The following is a 24,617-nucleotide window of genomic DNA, read 5'->3' as shown; positions in this document are numbered from 1 at the left end:
TGATGCACCTCCACTCCAGTCTCAGCCACTGAACTCTGTAGCTCCTTCTAAGTGATTGTTGGCTTCTCTGTGGCTTCCCTCACAAGTCTCCTTCTTGCTCTGACGCTGAGTTTTAAGGAACTGCCTTGTCTAGGCAGTGTCTGGGTAATAAGGTGCAGCTTCTGTTTCCTCACAATTGATCCAAAAGTGCTTACTGGGATATCCAAGCAGTTGGATATTATTTTGTAGCCTTTTCCTATCTTGTGAATGTCTATAACTTTATCTTTAATTTCCTTAGAATGCTTTTTGGTCTTCATTTTTACAGCTTTCCTTCAGATTCACAGTCTGACCAATGGTACAGAATTAGAGGGTCTTTTATCCAGAAACGCTGAACTTTAACAATTCACAGTAGTGGCCAACTGGAAACTTCCATAGCATAGGCATTGAATACTTATGTAAGCAGGCATTTTTCAGTTTTTTATTTTATTTTACAAAAAATGCACTTTTGAGCATACTGGTTACAACAGTGTCTGGAACACGCTCTGTAAGTGTCATTTGTAATCCACACAAATCTGCTGACTTTTTAGGAGGTTAAATTCTTTTGAGCCACTGTATGCAAAATTTTTTCCATTTTTAGATGAAATGAATTATTGCTATGAACTATTAAAAAGCATTTCACTTGTATCAATCGCAAGCCTGTGTATCTGAAGAAAGTGAGGAATCTTATATAAATAAACAAAGGGTAAAACACTTTACTTACTAACTGTCCAAAACGTACAGTGGTAACTACTTTTGAAGGAAACTTTCCTGTAATGCTGAAACACAAGCCTCCTGTCTATAAAAGAGGAATTCAAGTTAAAACCTTTTTTTTTATAACAAATTTCAATATACAACTGGTATGATAGTAAGCATTATGAATCACTGTCATGCTTACCAAAATATTTGATGATTGCAGTCACATGATCTGCTTGTATTGATAAAGGTCTGGTCACACCTGACACATCTAAATAATGCAGGGCATTCAGAAAAGAACCAAATGATGAAAACTTAAAACAGTTTTTATTATATTTCTCAATAAAGAATAAGTAAAAGTCACTGCAGTTAAAACTTCAGAAGTTCCAAAATGAAATAAATAGGAAAATTGGTTCTTACCTGCTAATTTTCGTTCCTGTAGTACTACGGATCAGTCCAGACCGCTGGGTTATGCCTCCCTTCCAGCAGATGGAGACAGAGAAAAACTTCTGAGGCACCCCAGCTTAGTCTGGTGTGCCACCTGCGATCTTTCAGTATAATCCATACCATAGCAGAATGAACATATCATTTTATTTATTTATTTATTTATTTATTTTATATACCGACGTTCGATCGAGATATCACATCGGTTTCCAGATAACTAAAAGAATAGGGTAGTAACAGCCCTATTTTACATTATAACATTGTAATAAATATAATAAATTATAACATTGTAATAAATATAACGAATTATAACAAATAACAGGATTACATGGAACATTTGATTATAGTATATAACATATGTACATAAATGACTTGTTGATGAGGATAATTTATGGTTAAGGATAGCAGGGAGGGTTGAAAGGGGGAGGATAGGTGGGAGGAAGGTAGTGCAAGGGAGGGAAGATGGTGACGCGAGATGCTTGTGTAGGGGGTGTGGTGTGTTGCATTTGGGCAGGTTACGTGTCAGGTGGGAAAGCTTTTAAGAACAGCCATGTTTTGAGGTGTTTTTTGAAGACTTGCAATGAAGGTTCATTTCTGAGACAGGTGGGGAGGGAGTTCCATAAGGTGGGGCCCGCTATTGTTATGGCTCGTTTGCGGGTGACGTTGAGGTGTGCAGATTTGAGATTGGGGATGGCTAGGAGGCCAGTGTTGGTGGATCTGAGAGTTCTTTGTGTGGGGTAAGGATGTATTCCGTTGTTTAGCCAGTTCATATTGTTGTTGTTTATTTTTTTGTGCATGAGGGTGAGGGTTTTATACTGGATTCTTTGTGTAATGGGTAGCCAGTGGAGTTCATAAAACCAATCCCAAGAACCAATGACTATATCAAACAGTAGCTTAACAAAAAACTGTGTAAACTATGTACAAGGAGGGAGTACTTTGATAGTCAGCTGTAATCTTGATCTCCTCTTCCAAATATTCTACAGAATGAAAAACACAAATAGGACACCGAACGGACTCTCCAGCCTACAATATCCAGGGCGGGCATCTGGACTGATCTGTAGTACTACAGGAACGAAAATTAGCAGGTAAGAACCAATTTTCCTTTCTCTGTATGTACCCGGATCAGTCCAAACCGCTGGGATGTACCCAAGCTACCCTAAATGGGGTGGGACCTGGAGAGTCCCGCTCGAACGACACTGCTGCCAAAACAGTCGACATCCGGAGCTCGGACGTCCAAATGGTAATGTTTAGCAAAAGTGTGTAGAGATTTCCAGGTAACCGCTCTACAAATCTCCTGCGGCGAAAACAAACTGACTCTCAGCCCAAGATGCCGCCTGAGATCTGATGGAATGAGCATTCAGACCTTCTGGTATTGCACGTCCGTGACATATATAAGCCGAGGCAATGGCTTCCTTCAACCATCGGGCAATAGTAGCTTTGGATGCCTTCTGACATTTCTTAGAACCACTCCATAAGACAAAAAGGTGGTCAGATAACCTAAAAGCATTGGTCACCTCCAAATATCGAAGCAGAATCCACCGAACATCCAACTTCCTTAAATCTCAAGCCTGAGGGGATTCCCGATCTAAGCTGTGAAAGCTGGTAACTCCACAGTCTGATTCAGGTGGAATGCCGATACGACCTTTGGTAGAAAAGAGGGCACCATCCTAAGGGACACCTCTGTATCTGAAATCCGCAGAAAAGGTTCCCTACAGGACAATGCCTGAAGCTCAAATATGCGCCTTGCCGAAGTGATAGCCACTAGGAAAACCATCTTGAGCGTTAGAGCTTTTAAAGTAGCACGCTTGAAAGGCTCAAAAGGAGAACCATGTTTAAATTCCAAGAAGGACACACTGGTCAGACCGGGGGGTTCAAATGCTTAGCCCCTTTCAGGAAACGCATCACGTCCGGATGAGCTGCAAGAGATATCCCATCAGTCTTACCCCTTAAACAGCCCAGAGCCGCCACCTGAACCTTGAGAGAACTACAGGCCAAGCCTTTCTTCAATCCCTCCTGCAAAAATGCTAGAATATGAAACAATGGAGGCGCGAAGCAGGGACACATTCAACACACCACTTCCAGGAATCGAAAATCTTCCAGATGCGAACATACGTAGCGAAGTACACACCTTTCGCTTGCAGGAGGGTGGAAATGACCAAATCAGGATAACCTTTCTTCCTTAATTGCCTCCTCTCATAAGCCAAGCCGCTAGACAAAAGCAAGCCGCTTGATCGAAAAATACTGGACCCTGTCGAAGAAGATTCGAAAGATGACTGAGCCGGACAGGACCGTCCACCGCTAAGTTGATCAGATCTGCGAACCACGTCCTCCGAGGCCACTCTAGGGCTAGGAGAATGACAGATCCTATGCGAAGGGGTTAATAAACATGTGGCTAAAGGTGAACTGGTAGATGTAGTGAATTGGATTTTCAGAAGGTGTTTGACAAAGTCCCCTCATGAGAGGCTTCCTACAAAAACTAAAAAAGTCATGGGATAGGAGGTGATGTCCTTTTGTGGAATACAAACTGGGTTAAAAGACAGGAAACAGAGAAAAGGATTAAATGGTCAATTTATCTCAGTGGAAAAGGGTAAAACAGTGGAGTGCCTCAGGGATCTGTACTTGGACCGGTGCTTTTCAATATATATATAAATGATCTGGAAATGAATAAGACGAGTGAGGTTATCAAATTTGCGGATGATATAAAATTATTCAGAGTAGTTAAATCACAAGCGGACTGTGGTACATTACAGGAGGACCTTGTAAAACTGGAAGAATGGGCATCCAAATGGCAGATGAAATTTAATGTGGACAAGTGCAAGGTGTTGCATATAGGAAAAATAACCCTTGCTGTAGTTACACGATGTTAGGTTCCATATTAGGAGCTACCACCCAGGAAAAAGATCTAGGCATCATAGTGGATAATACTTTAAAATCGTTGGCTCATTGTGCTGCAGCAGTCAAAAAAGCAAACAGAATGTTAGGAATTATTAGGAAGGGAATGGTTAATAGAACGGAAAATGTCATAATGCCTCTGTATCGCTCCATGGTGAGACCACACCTTGAATACTGTGTACAATTCTGGTCGCCACATCTCAAAAAAGATATAGTTGCAATAGAGAAGGTACAGAGAAGGGCAACCAAAATGATAAAGGGGATGGAACAGCTTCCCTATGAGGGAAGGCTGAAGAGGTTAGGGCTGTTCAGCTTGGAGAAGAGACGGCTGAGGGGGGATATGATAGAGGTCTTGAACGAGTAGATGTGACTCTGTTATTTACACTTTCGAATAATAGAAGGACTAGGGGGCATTCCATGAAGTTAGCAAGTAGCACATTTAAGACTAATCGGAGAAAATTCTTTTCACTCAATGCACAGTAGAGCTCTGGAATTTGTTGCCCAGAGTAGCTGGGTTCAAAAAAGGTATGGATAAGTTCTTGGAGGAGAAGTCTATTAACTGCTATTAATCAAGTATACTTAGGGAATAGCCACTGCTATTAATTGCATCAGTAGCATGGGATCTTCTTAGTGTTTGGGTAATTGCCAGGTTCTTGTGGCCTGGTTTGGCCTCTATTGGAAACAGGATGCTGGGCTTGATGGACCCTTGGTCTGACCCAGCATGGCAATTTCTTATATTCTTATGAACCTCTATTCTCCTTAACACCTTGCCCACTAACGGCCAGGGAGGAAAGATGTAAAGCAGAATGTCGCTAGGCCAAGGAAGGACCAGAGCATCCACTCCTTCCGCCCCGTGTTCCGTCTGCGACTGAAGAACCAGACTGCCTTTGCATTCTCTGAGTCGCCATCAGGTCCAGGCGAGGCACTCCCACCGATGAGTCAAGAGATGCATCGCCTCCTCGGAAAGTTCCCACTCTCCAGGATCTAGCTGTTGGCGGCTGAGAAAATCCGCCTGGACGTTGTCGACTCTGGCTATGTGAGAAGCCGCCAGGCGGACAAGATGGTGTTCCGCCCAGACTATTAGCCTGTCCGCCTCCTCGGCCACCGGATGACTTCTGGTTCCCCCTTGCCGATTGATGTAAGCCACCGTTGTCGCATTGTCGGACAAAACTCGCACTGATCGATGATGCCCAAGGGGGGAGGAAACTGCGTAACGCCAGGCGTACTGCTTCTTGGTTTCCAAGCAATTTATGGACCATTTCACCTGCTGATCTGTCCATCATCCCTGTGCGGCCTGTGATTTGCAAAACGCCCCACAACCGGAGAGGCTGGCATCCATCGTTACAGTCACCCACTGAGGTTCCTCCAGGTCCATACCTCGCTGCAAGTGGGCTGGAATCAACCACCAACCGAGACGGACCTGGCAGTTTCCAAGAGCGGTAATGGAACTTGAAACTCTTCTCACTTTGGGTCCCCAGCGAGAAAGTAACGCCCTCTCCAAAGGTCTCATATGAGCGAAGGCCCAGGGGACTAACTCCAGCGTAGACGCCATAGAACCAATCACCTACAAGTCATGCCAAGCCCAGGGTAGCGGTAGGGACATTAGTCGCCGAATCTGCACCATTAGCTTGTCGATCCGCTCCTGCATGAGAAAATCTCTGCCGACCGACATGTCAAACTGAGCGCCTAAAAAGGTCAGGACCTGAGACGGGACCAACTGGACTCTTGGCAAAATTAACATCCCATTCAAGAAAGTGATGACGGTGCAAAATCGAACGAACCGCTGACCTGCAAAGCTCCTCAGACTTTGCTCGGATGAGCCAATCGTCCAGGTAGGGATGAACCAAAATTCCCTCCCGCCTAAACATAAAAACTTGCCATGCTGGGTCAGACCAAGGGTCCATCAAGCTCAGGATCCTGTTTCCAACAGAGACCAAACCAGGCCACAAGAACCTGGCAATTACTCAAACACTAAGAAGATCCCATGCTAGTGATGCAATTAATAGCAGTGGCTATTCCCTAAGTAAACTAGATTAATAGCCGTTAATGGACTTCTCCTCCAAGAACTTATCCAAACCTTTTTTGAACCCAGCTACACTAACTGCACTAACCACATCCTCTGGCAACAAATTCCAGAGCTTTATTGTGCGTTGAGTGAAAAAGAATTTTCTCCAATTAATCTTAAATGTGCTACTTGCTAACTTCATGGAATGCCCCCTAGTCCTTCAATTATTCGAAAGTGTAAATAACTGAGTCACATCTACTCGTTCAAGACCTCTCATGATCTTAAAGACCTCTATCATATCCCCCCTCAGCCATCTCTTCTCCAAGCTGAACAGCCCTAACCTCTTCAGCCTTTCCTCATAGGGGAGCTGTTCCATCCCCTTTATCATTTTGGTTGCCCTTCTCAGTACCTTCTCCATTGCAACTATATCTTTTTTGAGATGCGGCAACCAGAATTGTACACAGTATCCAAGGTGCGGTCTCACCATGGAGCGATATAGAGGCATTATTACATTTTCTGTTCTATTAACCATTCCCTTCCTAATAATTCCTAATATTCTGTTTGCTTTTTTGACTGCTGCAGCACACTGAGCCGACGATTTTAAAGTATTATCCACTATGATGCCTAAATCTTTTTCCTGGGTGGAGCTCCTAATATGGAACCTAACATCGTGTAACTACAGCAAGGGTTATTTTTCCCTATATGCAACACCTTGCCTTGTCCACATTAAATTTCATCTGCCATTTCAATGCCCAATCTTCCAGTCTTGCAAGGAGATCCTCTGCTACAACCACCATCACCTTGGTGAAGACGCGGGGAGCCATCTCCAAACCAAACAGGAGCACCTGGAACTGATAATGCTCACCTAAGATCATGAACCTTAGAAACCGCTGATGATGTTCCCGGATCCCTATGTGAAGATACATCTCCGTCAGATCTAAGGAAGCCAAAAACTCACCGGAGTGGACGGCCGCAATGACTGAGCTGAGAGTTTCCATGCAAAAACGAGTACCTGAAGCGCCCTGTTCACCTTCTTTAGATCCAATATCGGGCGGAAGGAGCCTTCTTTCTTGGGAACCACGAAATATATTGAGTATCTGCCGATCCCGTACTCCGTCGGAGGAACCGCAACAATGGCCCCCAGGGCTTTCAACCGACACAGGGTTTGATTTACCACCGTTCGCTTTGCATGGGAACCCGCAGGGAGACATCAAAAACAGTTCTCATAGTGGGCGAGCAAAATACAAAGCACAGCCGTGTTCGATGATGCTTAAAACCCACTGGTCCGACATAATCTTGACCCACTCCTCGAAAAACAGAGAAAGGCGGCCACCAATCACTGGAACTAAGGCATGGGTCATAACACCTTCATTGAGAAAATTTGGCTCTGGAAGATCCCTGAGGACCTCCGTCCCGGGAAGGCCTACGGCCACAAAAGGAATGAGCCCAAGTCTACGACCTCATCAACGGCTAACGTGGAGTAAAGGAAGGGGCTCTGCCCTTACGAAAACGGCACTGCCCCCGAAAACGAGCAGGATCCGAACCAAAGGCCCGGGAAGGTCTAGGCTTGTCCTCTGGCAACCTGTATACCTTGTTGTCTCCTAAGGATTTAATAAGAGCTTCCATGTCGTCTCCGAACAAGAATTTTGCTTTAAAGGGAAGATTGCCCAACTGGGATTTGGAGGAAACATCCGCGGACCAGTTGCGGAGCCACAGGAGCCTCCTAGCCGAAACTGCTGAAACTATCGTGCGCAAAGAAGCACAAAGAATGTCATATAAGGCATTGCAGTGTATGCAACGGCAGCCCCCATCCACTCCGCCTCCGCCGGGGGGAGCTCCTGCAAAGTGAGCAGCTGTTGCACCCATCTCAGGGTCGCCCTTTGCATGAGACTACAGCAGACTGCTGCCCGGACACAAAGTGCCGAAACTTCAAAAATCCGTTTAAGCAGGACTTCCAGCTTTCTATCCTGAAGATCTTTAAGTGGACCAGTGTCTGCCACCAGAATGGTCGTCCTCCTAGTGACGGCTGAAATGGCTGCATCCACCTTAGGAACCTCAAGGATGGCCAGAGACTCCTCCTGCAGTGGGTAGTTTTTCTCCATAGCTTGACCCACTCGGAGACTGGCCTCTGGAGCATCCCACTCCCTGGTCATGAGCTGAAGCTGCATCGGGTGGAAAGGAAAAGTCTTAGGAGGGGCTCGAGGCCCGGAGAGGACGGGATCTACAGTGGAAGGCTCCGAACTTGGCTGCGGAGCATCAATCCCCAAGTCCGTCAGCATATGAGGGATCAAGCTCCTCTCTCTCATAAACAATCTGAGGACTCGCGGATCATCTCACTCTACTGAGGCGGACCTATCTGTGTCCTCGTCCGCATCCCCGAGAAGACGGTCCTGCGATGGGGGATCTGGCTGAACTGGAATTCGAGTCCCCACCTCATTAGAACCCTCCGCGGACCGTCCGAACCCTGAAGGGTTCCTGGCCCTCCGAAGGCCTGGCGATCTTTGCTGGAGGAGGGTCCGATGGCGGCAAACCAGCCTCTGCCTCCATATATGCCTTATGCAGCAATAGAATAAACTAAGATGAAAATGGATGCTGCCTCTTTAAACACTCCCCCCGGGGGAGGGGTGCAAATCAGGAGGAGAATCGGGCCCCCCGTTCCAAGGCCTGACAAGGCTTAGATTCGGTGGGGACAGCAGGGGAGGGAATTCCCCTTCCCCTGCACCCAGCCCTGGATCTGCGCGTGGTGGAGCCTAAATGGCCGCTGTTCCCACGCTGGCTGGGGACAGGGCAGCCTGAAGCCTCCGAGCATGCAAATTCCTCCCTGCACCTCAGGACCGCGAGACAGACGCTCCACTGCTGCTCCTGGACGCCCCCAACGGTCTTCCCCGCCCAGAAGACACCTTGAGCACAGGGCATCACGGGAGAGCCGCACTGCCGGCTCCCCGCATGCTGAGCAACAAGTTCCCCGCAGCATCCGTGGCTGGCGCTGCGAATGAAAAAATTGAAATATAAGTCGTCCCTCTAGTGGTCCATGAAAAAACCTGGCCACAACGTCCATTTGCTTTTTTTTTTTTTTTACAAAAAAAAAAATACCAGTCAACCAGGGGAAATAGAAATGATGTCCCTGGGACAGCAAACCCGGCACAGGTCGCACCCGAGGAATGAGATAGTCTCTGAGTACTAGGGGGAGGGACCCGCCCACTGGTAAATCCCCCTACTCACCAATCAACAGGACCAGCTCCGGGCAATCCGGCTCCCTGGGTCACTAACCCCAGCCGTACCTCTACCAAGAAGGAGAGCCTTGGGAGTATTAGCACTGCTCACCTCCTGAAGAAAATCTTTTTCTTTTTTTTTTTTAAAGCAACTTGATAGAGCCAGAGGAACAATTTAAAGGTACCACAACCTTATTTCTCTAAATATAAATTTTTATTTTTTTATTTTTTTTAAAGGATCAGGACTGCAGGTTCAGCCAACTTCATCTGCTGGAGACAGAAAAATACTGAAGGATCGCAGGTGGCACACCAGACTAAGAGGGGGTGCCTCACAAGTTTTTCTCTGTCTCCATCTGCTGGAAGGGAGGCATAACCCAGCGATCTGGACTGATCCAGGTACGTACAGGAAAATGTTAATATTATTACAACTTCATTTTACTTTTGTAAACAAAAAAGTTGATTCCAAAAAGTGTGCTATGTCAGTCACTAAATAGGAAAACCACCATGATCAGTTAGCAGCAAGCCATCTTCACATCCTATCAATGTTATTGAGTCAAAAAAAAAAAAAAAAGCAAAATAAACTCTACATAAAACAAATACTATTTACCTAAAAATGGATCCTAGAGAAATTAAATAAGCAGAATTTTATACCCTATGCTCATGAACTCCACAACAAACTAGGGCCGGAGAGACGAAATTGTGCAGCCTGCCACATCGCGGCGGTGCGTTTTCACCCACCGTGGTTGCAGCTGGGCCGCACAGTTTTGCACCCATAGCGCCACAGGAAAAGGTGTAGTTATTTCCCACAGTACTGCAGTGATAATGTAAAAAACATTATGGCCCACAGTGCTGCCGGAACATAACTCAACCCAAACCCCACCCACACTCCTCCCCTTCCCCTGATTTGCATTGTACCGTCGTGTATCACATGCGGTAGGGCCTTATCACGAGCGATACCGGCACATCACGGTTTGATGAATTTATTTACTTTCTATACTGACATTCGTGATAGCTTCACACCGGTGTACAATAGATAATAGCAAAAAAATAAAATACATACATAATACATATCTTAAAACTACTAAATAATAGTAAAAAAAAAAAACAATAATACAATAGAACATTTTTCCATCAGAAACAAATAAAATTAAAACAAAATGAAATATGAGCCTGGAACAGTCTTTAAAATATCAAGTAAAAGCCTGTAAAAATAACCAGGTTTTAAGGTTCTTTTTAAAAGACTGTGTATTTTTTTCCAGCCGTAACTCAGATGGTAATTCATTCCATACACCAGGCCCTGCCATGGGTAACGCTATATCCTTTACTAATTTTAGATGTGCAGTTCTTGGTGATGGTATTGTTAGTATTTATTTATTTAAAGTTTTTCTAGACCGACATTCGTTGGGAACATCACATCGGTTTACACATAACATAACAACAGCGTATAGGCTTTACAATGAACAGTGCTGAAACAAAAGAACAAGAGGAGGGTTGACTAAAATATGGGTGGAACCACATACATAGTTGAATAAATACGGTAAATGTATAACATGGTATATAGGTGATGAAAAAGTAGACCTTTTCCTGCAGAACGTAAATTACGCTGAGGAGTGTGTAGGAGTAAAGCAGCATTGAACCATTCAATATTCTCATTATAGATTGTCTTGTGAATTAACATTAAAACCTTGTATTTTATCCTAAATGAAATGGGCAACCAATGCAAATCTTTCAGAATTGGTGTTATGTGGTCATATCTTTTAGCATTTGTTAATAGCCTGGCCGCAGAATTTTGAAATAACTGTAGTGGACGAGTTGAGGATGCTGGAAGACCCAAAAACAGAGCATTGTAATAACATAGTTTAGATAAAATCAAGGCCTGTAAAAATATTCTAAAATCATTAGCATGAAGTAATGGCTTCAATTTTTTAAAAATATGTAGCTTAAAGAATCCTTCTTTTAAAATAGTATTAATAAAATTTGTCTAACTTACTTCACTATCTAAATTGACTCCAAGATCTCTTACTTAATATATAATATTATATCTAGGCTTAACGGATTCAATTTCCCGGAAAAGCTGTCGTTTAATTTATTGCAAACTAGTAAAATCTCTGTTTTTGAATTATTTAATGGTAAACTCATATAAGACAAAAGTTGTACTATGGATCCTAAATTTATTTCCCAAAGCTTAAGCGTATTCTCAACAGAATCAGTATTGGGAAGCAAGATTTGGATATCGTCCGCATATAAATAATGCATTATTCCCAATCCAGCCAAAAATCTACACAGTGGCAACATATAGATATTAAAAAGTGAAGCCGATAAAGATGATCCCTGAGGGACTCCATTAGTTAACTCAACTTGGTCTGATTCACAGGTTCCAATTTTAACCTTGAATGAACGATTGCTTAAATATGATTTAAACCACTGAATGGTGAGATTAGAAAGCCCTATTTCCTAAAGCCAGTTAACCAAACTTTCGTGATTAACTGTGTCGAAGGCCGCCGTAATATCCAGCATGATAAGCAAATATGGCTGACAAATATCCAAACCTCTTAAAATGATATCAGATAATGAGACCAGGAGGGTCTCAGTATTAAAAAATTTGCGAAATCCGAAGTGGGCTGGGAATAAAATATTATTAGTATCCAAATATTCAGTTAGTTGGTGATTAACTACCTTTTCAATTAGTTTGGATATGAAGGAAAGATTTGAAATTGGTCTAAAACTATGAAAATCAGCAATATCTAAATTAGGTTTTTTCATTAGAGGTTTTACAACAGCGCATTTCAGGCTTTCAGGGTAAATTCCCTGATTTAAAGATAGATTAATGATATCTGCTAAAGGTTTGGCAATAATATCTGGAATAAGTTTCAACGATTTTGTGGGGATAGTGTTGAAAGAATGGAAGGCAAGATTTATTTTTGGTATTAAAGTCGCAATTTCAGAGGAAGATACATTATCAAAATTTGAATAACATAATTCAGGATTGGTTGGTAAAGTAATTTGTGATGACAAAATTTGGGGGAGCTTATCAATTAAATTGGAAGTCTTATTTTTGAAAAAGGAAGCAAATTCATTTCACTTTTGTTGTGCATGTTCTGATGGAAAGGACGAAGTTTTTGGTTTAATAAGATCCGAAACATAGGCAAAAGGTACTTTTGAATTAAATTGATAATCATTAATTTTATTAGAATAATAATCTCGTTTGGTGGTATTAATTGACAATCTATATTTACTGAGGGCGGCTCTATAATTTCCAAGGGTAATATTGTTTGGGGTTTTTCGCCATTTCTTTTCTAATCTCCTCAAGGATAACTTAAGGTTTTTCAAATTCGAATTGTACCGGGGGCTTTATGTTTGTTTGAGGGGAAAATATCTTTTTTTATAATGGGACAGAGAGAATTGGCAACATCTAAAGTTAGGGATCTCCAAGATGATATTGCAGAATTTATATCCATGGTATCAAGATTTTGTAGGGCTATGGGTACAGATTCTATCAAATCATCGAGTTTACAAGATTTCCTGAATTCAATAGTAATTTTTTCCGTAGAGGGTTATATTTTGAAATGTTTAAGGATAGTTTAAATTGTATCAAACTATGGTCAGTCCAGGGGACTGGTATACAACTTAAATGGCAAAGTTCTTCAAAAAAAGAATTAACAAAGATCAAGTCCAATGTATGACCAGCCTTATGGGTAGGAAGCTTAACTATTTTTCTAAATCCGAAAGTCTGCATTGCGGTTAAAAATGATTCACAGTTTGATGTGAGAGGAGTTATATCGGCATGCAAATTAAAATCTCCAAGAACTAAAGTTGGAATATTAGTATCAACGTTTTCTAATAAAAATTCAATTATTGGGGAGATATTATGCTCCAAAAGCCCTAGAGAGGCATAAATTAAACATATCTGAAGATTTCTTGATTTGAAAAACCCAATCTCATGATGAAGTAATTTCATTGCACTTGAACATTGTAAATTTAGATTTATGGGCAACAAAATAACCCTCCCCCTTTTCTAATACCTCTAGGTAATGAGAAAACATCATATATAGTACTAGGAATCTGATTAATTAAAACAGTATCAGTAGCTTTAAACCGTGTTTCGGTTATACAACAAATATCAGGACGGCAATCAGCTAAATGATCAATGAGAACAGGAATTATTTTTACCAAGAATTGAGCATTAATTAACGACAAAGAAAGAACTGTCAAGGCTACCAACTGTGGGTTAGAAATAATAGGAATCGTTTTAAGAGTTTGATGACTTTTTCTATCAATCGAAATTTTGGGGGTTTTTTTCCTAAAAAGGCTAACAATAGAGTCAGTATGCTGGCTCTCCATCATCAAAAGTATAAGGTACTCACTATTTACGATATGCTTAACCGTACTGGTCTAGACAATAATCCAAAGTTTAAATGTTCATCTAAAGTGGTCGTCAAAAGTGGGAAACACAAAGGGGGAGCACTAAGGGGAATGCCCCTTCATTGTGCACCGCTGGCACGCGTTGGCCAAAAGTCCCGGCGCTTTTAAAACTCGCGCTGAGTGATGATGTCAGTGGCAGGGAGGGGCTCGCCCTCAGCGGGTAGCGCGGCAGGGAACTTTGCCCAGGTGATATAATCAGGCAGGCAGGCTTGACAAAAAGGGCCTCAGGTGTTCATGACCTGGTAATTTAGGTACAGCAAAATAAATTTAACATACAGAAACCTAACATTTAGGATAAAGGTATTCTGTTTTCTTTATGATGTACCATGATCCTAGGTTCTCTCTCTTTGGATCTCCAATCTTATTGTGAATTAATTAGGAATGCAGTAATATTTTTTCTTTAGTATTTTATTTGTAATGTCAATCCTTTTTGCTGATTTTGAGGTGTACTTAAAGTTTACTGTTAAAATTACTTTAAATTTTTATGTTATGTATTTAAAAGATTTCAATGTTACCTAAATCCAAAGCTAAAGGCAGCTCACAATATTAAAATATAAAAAGATAAAGGTATCCTACAAAGGCTAAGGGCAAAAAATGTTCTTGTCAATACCTTTTTGCCTGAGTTTGTTGTAATCGTATACCTTGCTTAGTTTTGTTTAGCTTTGCTCAGATACAGTGTTTGACTTTGATAGCTTCTGACAGCAACAATCAGTTATTGTGGTTAGAATCCTAGTTGAACATCTGGATGGTATAATACAGAACTATTTAAATGGCACCTTGTGTCAGCCCCCATTTAAAAGCATAGCACCTAGTCAGTATAGTCAAACTTTATTTTGTGTTTGTTTCTTTTACCAGCTGGTATTTAGAGCTTTTGAGATTTCCTGTCCCCAACCCAGGTACTAGCTGAAACAGTTGATAATGGCATATTTTCAAGTACTTTTCTAGCAGACTGGAGCTATGGCGAGCCTTTACTATGCACTGAGATGTAGAAAAGTTGAAATCAAAATAAGTTATAGGCTTTAAAATTTTTGCATCAAAATTGGCAATGCTTCTACTATGGCAAATCACATTAATGCTTGTCATTGCTTCAAGTCTGGTAAGTTTAAGAGAATTGGAAACATTTACCTATTTCCCATGATGTTTGAAGCTGCAAAAGATGGGTCATTTCCATTACAAGATATGCACTGTGCTTGATTCAGCAGCACACCATTAACATCCCTTTCCACTAAAAGAAACAAACAATTATATTTAAAATCCTAAAAAAATAAGCCATCCAAATATATCAGGTTTCATAAAATTTGCTGATGTGCATGTTGAAACTCTCACAGCACTTTCCGAAGATATTTTTGTTTGCACAATTTTTTCTTCGAGATTCTTTTTCCCTTACTGTAGTTTATTTATTTATTTAAGGTTTTTATATACCAGCATTCATGATATAATCACATCATGCTGGTTTACAGTTAAACAGGGGTGCATAAAAATACAAACAGGAACTATAGTGCGGAAGAAAGCAGTTACAAAAAACAAGGATGCTTAAACTAGGAGAGAAGGGAAATAAAGAAAAGGTTAATAGCAGTAAAAATATTTACAATGAACTGAAAATTGAGCTGGCTGTGTTATGGATCTTGAAGTTGTGGGACATTAGTTGGAGTCTGGGAAAGCTTGTTTAAACAGCCAAGTCTTAAGTCTCTTCCTGAAGGTTGTGAGGCAGGGCTCCTGTCTGAGATCGGGGGGGATAGAATTCCATTAAAGGGGGACCGGCTGTAGAGAGTGCCCGATCCCTCAAGGTAATATGTCTAGTGGCTTTGGTTGGAGGTACCTGGAGTGATTTTAATTTAAATTTAAAGTTGCAGGAAATTAATCCTTGGGGAAAAGGTGAAATTAATCTGTTAATTTCCTTTCCTTGAGTCCTTCTAAACCATTCCTTACAAGTGGGATTTCCTCACTCATCAACTGAAGGAGACAGAGGACACACCTTTTCCTGTGACATCATTCCCAGGTATAAGGGAGGTGTGGTCATAGACAGTTACTAGTAACATTCGGTCAGAGCAACGGGTCACCTTCCTAGCTTGAACTTCAGGCAATGTTTATACCAGAAAGGGAATTTTGAGGCTACTAAAAAATTCAAGGACCACTTCGGGGAGAGTTAGAGGTAGGAGAAAGTAATAGCAGCTTTATTGAAGGTAAAGACCATGTTAACAGCCCCTATATTCCCAGAAGGGTCATGAACCAGTCTATTAGGATTCAAGGAAAGGAAGTTAACAAGTAAGAATGAATTTCACCTCTCTTTTCTTTCTGCTAGACCAGTCCTTATAAGCGAGAGTTACCCAAGCTATGAATAGGCCAAGAGAAAGGAAGACAGGACTACTTTAAGGATCCCAAATCCAAAGGCCACATCTGCCTTGGCTTGTACTTCTAGCCTATAATACTTTGTGAAGGAATGTAATGAGGACCAAGTGGCTGCCTTGCAAATTTAATCTAGGGATACCAAAGATGCCTCTCCCAAGATGATGTCTGAATTCTTGTAGAATGCGCATGGAGCACCGCAAGTGTTTTATTACCATTAAGCAGATGGAATAAGAATACAATATCTTCAACCTATCCGGTTAGTGTGACCTTGGAGGCAGCTTCTTCCCTTTGAGAGCCACCACAGAATATGAACAATTTTTTCCGTTGTATGGAAGGAGTTTGTCACTTTCAGATACTTTATGAGGATGAGGCATACGTCCAGAAGGTTCAGCCTTTCATCCTTTCCCTGATACTCACTGCCTCTGAAGGCTGAGAGAGATACCAACTGACTTAAGTGGAAGAATGACATCGGCCAAAGAGCAACAGAGTCTGGCATTGATCTGAGCAGAATGAGTATACAAATATCGGGATATCTTGCTCAATACTATGGTTACTACCCTCAAACATTAAGCCTTATACTTCACTTTGATACAGCTCCAACACTGCTCTCTGCATCAGTGGCGGGGGTGGAAGGAAATTAGAATCAAAAAGCTACCAATAAGGGCCCTGAACTCAGCGGTCAGAGTAACAGATAAGTATGAAAAAATAAGTGTGAAAGCTTGCTGGGCAGACTGGATGGGCCTATTGGTCTTCTTCTGCCGTCATTTCTATGTTTCTATATGTTTCTACTGTGAAAACGCCAAGTATGGGTCTCTACACAAAAGAGCTTATAGTTTCGAGATATACCTGGCAGAGCAAGTAGCCACCACCTCTTCTTTAAGGAGAGATCCTTAAAAGATGCCTGTTTAACTTGTTCAAAGGAGGTACCCACCATGTGTGAGGATCAGCTTGAGATCCAATGAGACATCACCAAACTAAAGGGAGGTTGAATATGCTTTATCCCCTTTAGAAAGCAAACTAAATCTGGGTGAGCGGCTGGGGAGGAGCCGGCTGCCGTGGTACATGTGGGCACCAACGACATAGGAAAATGTGGGAGAGAGGTTCTGGAAGCCAAATTTAGGATTTTAGGTAGGAAGCTGAAATCCAGAACCTCCAGGGTGGCATTCTCTGAAATGCTTCCTGTTCTACGTGCAGGTCCCTAGAGGCAGGCAGAGCTCCAGAATTTCAATGCGTGGATGAGACGATGGTGCAGGGAAGAGGGATTCAGCTTTGTAAGGAACTGGGGAAACTTTTGGGGAAAGGGGACACTTTTCCGAAAGGACGGGCTCCACCTTAACCAGAGTGGAACCAAGCTGCTGGCACTAATTTTCAAAAAGGAGATAGAGCAGCTTTTAAACTAGAACAAGGGGGAAAGCAGACAATCACTCAGCAGTGCATGGTTCGGAGAAATGTATCCTTGAATGATACTAATGAAACAGGAGAGTTAGGGCATCCCAACAGAGAGGTTCCATCAAAAGCAAACATAGTTCATATGCCTATATGTAAAAAATCATCAAAGCTAATGATTTTCGAATTATCCCAAACAACTGAAAAGCAGGTTGTTAAAACAAGCAAAAACCACACTTTGAAATGTCTGTATGCCAATGCCAGAAGTCTAAGAAGTAAGATGGGAGAATTAGAATCTATAGCAGCAAATGATGAGTTTGACATAATTGGAATCACAGAGACTTGGTGGAAGGAGGATAACCAATGGGACAGTGCTATATCAGGGTACAAATTATATCGCAATGATAGGGAGGATCAACTTGGTGGGGGTGTGCCATTTTATGTCCGGGAGGGTATAGAGTCCAACAGGATAAAGATCATACAAGAGAGTAAATGCTCAGTAGAATCTATATGGGTAGAAATCCCATCTGTGTTGGGTAAGAGTATAGTGATAGGAGTATACTACCGTCCACCTGGACAAAATGGTCAGATAGATGATGAAATGCTAAGAGAAATCAGGGAAGCAAACCAATTTGGCAGGGCAATAATAATGGGAGATTTCAATTACCCCAATATTGACTGGGTAAATGTAACATCAGGACTTGCTAGAGACAAAGTTCCTGGATGTAATAAATGATTGCTTCATGGAGCAATTGGTTCAGGAACCATCAAGAGAGGGAGCTATTTTAGATTTAATTCTTAGTGGAACGCAAGATTTAGTGAGAGAGGTAACAGTGGTGGGGCCACTTGGCAACAGTGATCATAACATGATCAAATTTAAACTAATAACTGGAAGGGGGACAATAAGTAAATCTGTAGCTCTAACACTAAATTTTAAAAAGGGAAACTTTGATAAAATGAGGAAAATAGAAAAAAACTGAAAGGTGCAGCTGCAAAGGTTAAATGTGTTCAACAGGCTTGGACATTGTTTAAAAATACAATCCTAGAGGCGCAGTCCATATGTATTCCGCGCATTAAGAAAAGTGGAAGGAAGGCAAAACGATTACCGTCATGGTTAAAAGGTGAGGTAAAGGGGCTATTTTAGCCAAAAAACATCCTTCAAAAATTGGAAGAAGGATCCATCTGAGGAAAATAGGATAAAACATAAGCATTGTCAAGGTAAGTGTAAAACATTGATAAGACAGGCGAAGAGAGAATTTGAAATGAAGTTGGCCATAGAGGCAAAAACTCATAATAAAAACTTTTTTAAATATATCCAAAGCAAGAAACCTGTGAGGGAGTCGGTTGGACCATTAGATGACAGAGGGGTTAAAGGGGCTCTTAGGGAAGATAAGGCCATTGCAGAAAGACAAAATGAATTCTTTGCCTCCGTGTTTACTAATGAGGATGTTGGGGAGATACCAGTTCCAGAGATGGTTTTCAGGGGTGATGACTCAGACGAACTGAACGAAATCACTGTGAACCTGGAAGATGTAGTAGGCCAGATTGACAAACTAAAGAGTAGCAAATCACCTGGACCGGATGGTATGCATCCTAGGGTTCTGAAGGAACTCAAAAATGAAATTTCTGATCTATTAGTTAAAATTTGTAACCTATCATTAAAATCATCCATTGTACCTGAAGACTGGAGGGTGGCCAATGTAACCCCAATATTTAAAAAAGGCTCCAGGGGCGATCCGGGTAACTATAGACCAGTGAGCCTGACTTCAGTGCCAGGAAAAATAGTGGAAATTATTCTCAAGATCAAAATCGTAGAAAGACATGATTTAATGGGACATAGTCAACATGGATTTACCCAAGGGAACTCTTGCCTAACAAATCTGCTTCATTTTTTTGAAGGGGTTAATAAACATGTGGATAAAGGTGAACCAGTAGATGTAGTGTATTTGGATTTTCAGAAGGCGTTTGACAAAGTCCCTCATGAGAGGCTTCTACGAAAACTAAAAAGTCATGGGATAGGAGGCGATGTCCTTTCGTGGATTACAAACTGGTTAAAAGACAGGAAACAGAGAGTAGGATTAAATGGTCAATTTTCTCAGTGGAAAAGGGTAAACAGTGGAGTGCCTCAGAGATCTGTACTTGGACCGGTGCTTTTCAATATATATATATATATATATATATATATATATATATATATATAAATGATCTGGAAAGGAATAAGACGAGTGAGGTTATCAAATTTGCGGATGATACAAAATTATTCAGAGTAGTTAAATCACAAGCAGACTATGATACATTACAGGAGGACCTTGCAAGACTGGAAGATTGGGCATCCAAATGGCAGATGAAATTTAATGTGTACAAGTGCAAGGTGTTGCATATAGGGAAAAATAACCCTTGCTGTAGTTACACGATGTTAGGTTCCATATTAGGAGCTACCACCCAGGAAAAAGATCTAGGCATCATAGTGGATAATACTTTAAAATCGTCTGCTCAATGTGCTGCAGCAGTCAAAAAAGCAAATAGAATGTTAGGAATTATTAGGAAGGGAATGGTTAATAGAACAGAAAATGTCATAATGCCTCTGTATCGCTCCATGGTGAGACCACACCTTGAATACTGTGTACAATTCTGGTCGCCGCATCTCAAAAAAAAGATATAGTTGCGATGGAGAAGGTACAAAATGATAAAGGGGATGGAACAGCTCCCCTATGAGGAAAGGCTGAAGAGGTTAGGGCTGTTCAGCTTGGAGAAGAGATGGCTGAGGGGGGATATGATAGAGGTCTTTAAGATCATGAGAGATCTTGAACGAGTAGATGTGGCTCGGTTATTTACACTTTCAAATAATAGAAGGACTAGGGGGCATTCCATGAAGTTAGCAAGTAACACATTTAAGACTAATCGGAGAAAATTCTTTTTCACTCAACGCACAATAAAGCTCTGGAATTTGTTGCCAGAGGAGGTGGTTAGTGCAGTTAGTGTAGCTGGGTTCAAAAAAGGTTTGGATAAGTTCTTGGAGGAGAAGTCCATTAATGGCTATTAATCAATTATACAAAGGGGTAGATTTTAAAAAGCATTTACTCGAGCAAAACTGGTTTTTGCTCGAGTAAATACACTTTACTCAAGTAAGTGGGCTTTTCAAAATTGCTACAATATATGCCATTGAATTGTCCATAGGATTTACTCAAGTAAGTGCACTTTACTCGAGTAAATAGCTTTTGAAAATTGCTATGATAGTATGTCACATTTACATGCGTAACTCCTTTGAAAATGACCCCCATAGGGAATAGCCACTGCTATTAATTGCATCAGTAGCATGGGTTCTTCTTAGTGTTTGGGTAATTGCCAGGTTCTTGTGGCCTGGTTTTGGCCTCTGTTGGAAACAGGATGCTGGGCTTGATGGACCCTTGGTCTGACCCAGCATGGCAATTTTTTATGTTCTTATGTTCTTACCTGCAGCCCCTTGATCAGACCCCTGTAACATGATAAAGCTGCCTGTTCTTTCAGGGAGTTGAGGGCTAGGTCTTTATCTAGTACTCTTTGCAGAAATCCCAAGATACACAAGATGTTTGCTTTCCATGAGGATGTTCTAAGCTCAAGGCAGAAACCCTTGAAAAGACACCAAACCCAAATGTAAGTCAATGAGATAGAATTCTTACATATCTTTAGCATGGTCACAATAACTAACAGAGGGTAGCCCTTCCTTTACAGGCATGCCCTTTCAAGGGCCAGGCCGTAAGACAGAATGGGGATGGGTCTTCATTTAGTACTGAGCCCTGCCACAGCAGCCCATGCTCCATGAGAAAATGCAGAGTGGTTCCATCTAGTAGCTTTATTTGATCTACGTTCCAAGATCTCCTTGGCCAAACTGGAGCTACAGATGGGTGATCTTCTATCTTCTTTATTATCTTGCCAATGAGGAGCCAGAGCATGAAGACTTACAGAAGACTGACCCTTGTCTACAGCCTGCTTAAGACATCTATTCCATTGGATTCTGTTTCCTTCCAGCAGCTAAAAACATGGCGGCTCTGGCATTCACTTTTGTTGCCAGTCCCATTGGTCCTTTATCAATTGGAAGGCTTCCTTGGTAAGTTCCCATTTCCCTTGGTCTAGCCTGTTCCTGAGGAAGTCAGCTTGGATATTCTCACTTCCCAAATGTGGAATGCTCAAAGAAGCAGCAGATTTTACTTCTGACCACCTGAACAACAGACTGGCTTCTCCCACAAGCATAGGGCTGCTAGTTCTACCTTCCTTGTTCACATATGCCACTGCTGTGGCACTGACCAAAATAATTCTGACTGCCTTTCCTTTTATGAGTAGGAAGAAGTGCAGAAGGGCTAATCTTATATCCCTTGCCTCCAGTCTGAGCATGTCAAATCCTCCATTGTTCAGAAGCCCCGTGCCATCTGTCCCAGACAATGGGCTTCTTACCCACCTAAACTGGCCTCCATGGTGATAAGCCAGTTGGGTGCCCTAGGCATTCGCCTTTCAACAATCCACCATCCCAGGATCTCTCTTACTGTTAACAGTACCCGAAGACAGGATTCATAGCCCTGGGGGGTGAGGGACCACCTTGACAGGAGAAACCATTGTAAAGGTTGCATATGAGCATTGGCCCACAGGTCTAAGGTTACCGCCATCTGCCCCAAGAGCTGGAAATAGACAGCTACCAAGATATGGGACTGACAGCAGAAGACTCTCATCTGGGTAATTAATTTGGTGACCCTTTTGTAAGACAGAATAACCCAACTCTCTGCCATGTCACTCAATGCCCAAAAACTCCAGGAACTGGAGGAGTTTAGGTTGCTCTTTGCAAAATTCATTTCCTAGCCTAGCTATTCCGGAGTTAAAACCACAGTGGCTGAATGCCTGCTGGGTTCTCTCAGTCAGATCTGGCTCTAATGGGCCAATCATTTACATAAAAGTGTACCATTACACCCTGCTTGCACAGGGCTGTGACTGCTAACACTACTATCAACTTAGTGAAGATCTTTGGGGCAGTCATGAGCCCAAAGGGCAGAGCCTGAAATTGAAAATGTACACCTAGTACACAGAATCAGATGAGATTCTGTGAGAGCTCCAGATAGGAATATGGAAATAGGCCTCCGCCAGCTTCAGGGAAGCTAGAAATTCTCCTTTCATTCCACCGGCACCATGATGGAACGGACTCCCATTCAGAAATGGAGAACAAGACAACACTTGTTGACCTCTTTTAAGTCTAGGATGGGATGGAAGGATCCACCCTTCTTTAGGACCACAAAATAGATTAAGTATGTTCCTTGACCCTGCTCCAGAGAAAGGACAGATATTATGGCCTGTAAATTTTGTAGCTTTAGCAAGGTAGTGTCTACAGCCTCCTTCCTGGCCTGAGACGTAAAGGGGGAGACCATAAAGGCACTTGGGACAAACATAGCCAATTCTAGGAAGCATCCCCACTGTATAATCTCCAGGACTCAGACAATTCTGCATAGAAACAGAGAAGACGTCTCTCCACTGGTACTACCAGTAGAAGGACCTGCTGAGCATCATTGGGGAGGGCAACTACCATCTGGTGTTGCAGAGGGGTCACATCTTGCCTTTCTTACTCCCCCAAAGGACTGGGGCTTGCCCAGGTTGTCTGCGGAGATGTCTGTTCCCTTGATCTAGATATCTAAGATTCATAGTAACATAGTACCGTCAGCAGAAAAAGACCAAATGATCCATCCATTCTGCCCAGCAAGTTGCTTATGGTAGTAATTGCCGCTCCGTGCAGGTTACCTCCATGCCTTATGTTAAGGATAATAATACTTACAATCAAAACCAAGCAACTGTCAAATCCATAACAAAATTACTACTAGCAACATTTTTAAGTGGTGAGCAGCCTTCCTGATAATAATTCAGACAATACTACTTGAAAGTGCTTTACTTTTGGACTTGGCCAAAGAAGCAATCCTATGCTTTATCTCTCAGTTCTATCTCTCAGTTTTATCTCAGTTCCATGTAAACCGGTGCGATATGTATTGTATACAGGAACATCAGTATAGAAAAAAAAATCAAAATAAATAAATAAATAAATCTCTAATGTCACAAATAAATACCCAAAAATTAGCAAGAAAAGTTGAACTAAACACAACTTCAGGACTGCATAAGACATTGCTCACTTGTGGATTTTATTCAGGGATAAGTGCACGTTATAACTTTTTATGTGTGGTGCATTGCTCTGATGTTGCTATAGCTCCTTTTTGGAGAAAATATGAACTCTGGTATAAGTGACCTATGATTATAAAGCCCTAGTGCTTCAAGGGCTTCACCTATAAGCCGCAAGCAGTCAGTGGCACTATATGACAGTCGCAATATACCTCCCTTAAGAGATTGGACCCAAGCTCTATGTAATAGCAGAATTTTCATTTTTGTGTTTATTCTAATGTCAGCATATCAATACCCCTGATCGTAAAGTTGGGACCCAGCATTGGCTGCCTTCAGAATCCAATACCCCTTTTTTATTTATTTAACGTTTTTTATATACCGACATTTGTTAGAAACATCACATCAGTTTCCATAAAACAAGAATGCAGCCAACATGGCTTTACAGTGAAACTGATGTTAAAACTGGGGAGGGGGGGATGTGGAGGGGAGAGGAGAGGAAGGAAATAAAGGTAGGGGTAGAGTTAGGATTAATAATTGGATATTATGTACAATCGTTAAATGCAAAAAGACATTATGTACAATAGGAACTGTGACAGTAAGTACAATTGGAACCGAGGCAACATTCTGTGCAAGCATTAAGCGAAGGGTTAGGAGGTTATGTACAATCGATAAAAGTGAGAGGGCATTATGTACAAACATTAAAAGACATTATGTACAGTAAAACTGCGAAGCATTATATACAGCCATTACGTGTGAGAAGATGGTAGGGGGGAGATGGAAAGGAGGTAGATAAATTGTGGCAGCGGGGTAAGGAAGATTCAGGGGATTATCTGGTGGGGGGTGGCATAGTTAAGGAGGGAGGGGTAGGTATCAGGTGTAGGCACATGTGAACAGCCAAGTTTTAAGTTTTTGTCTGAATTTTTTTGGGCAAATTTCTAGGCGTATGTTGGTGGGCATGGTGTTCCAAAGTGTAGGACCGGCTAAGGATAGAGAGCGTTGTTTGGTGGATGTGAGATGAGAGAGTTGGGGGAGGGGGTGTGTATGGTTGCAAGATAGGGTGTTCTGGTGGG

At 41.9% G+C, this 24,617-nt stretch overlaps 1 protein-coding gene across 1 annotated transcript in view; it reads right to left on the bottom strand.

Moving 5' to 3' along the window:
- The window catches only part of TMEM67 (transmembrane protein 67), a 624,701-nt gene that overhangs the window by 540,486 nt on the left and 59,598 nt on the right, over positions 1 to 24,617 (bottom strand). The window contains 4 exon segments of the mRNA XM_029591688.1: positions 740 to 814; positions 914 to 924; positions 927 to 982; positions 14,812 to 14,911. Of these exon segments, the coding sequence (XP_029447548.1) occupies positions 740 to 814; positions 914 to 924; positions 927 to 982; positions 14,812 to 14,911 (242 nt within the window).

This window comes from Rhinatrema bivittatum, chromosome 2 (genome assembly GCF_901001135.1).
Source record: "Rhinatrema bivittatum chromosome 2, aRhiBiv1.1, whole genome shotgun sequence".
Lineage (NCBI taxonomy): Eukaryota > Metazoa > Chordata > Amphibia > Gymnophiona > Rhinatrematidae > Rhinatrema > Rhinatrema bivittatum.
The sequence above is the reverse complement of the archived record's forward strand: the minus strand, read 5'-3'. Positions and strand labels throughout refer to the sequence as shown.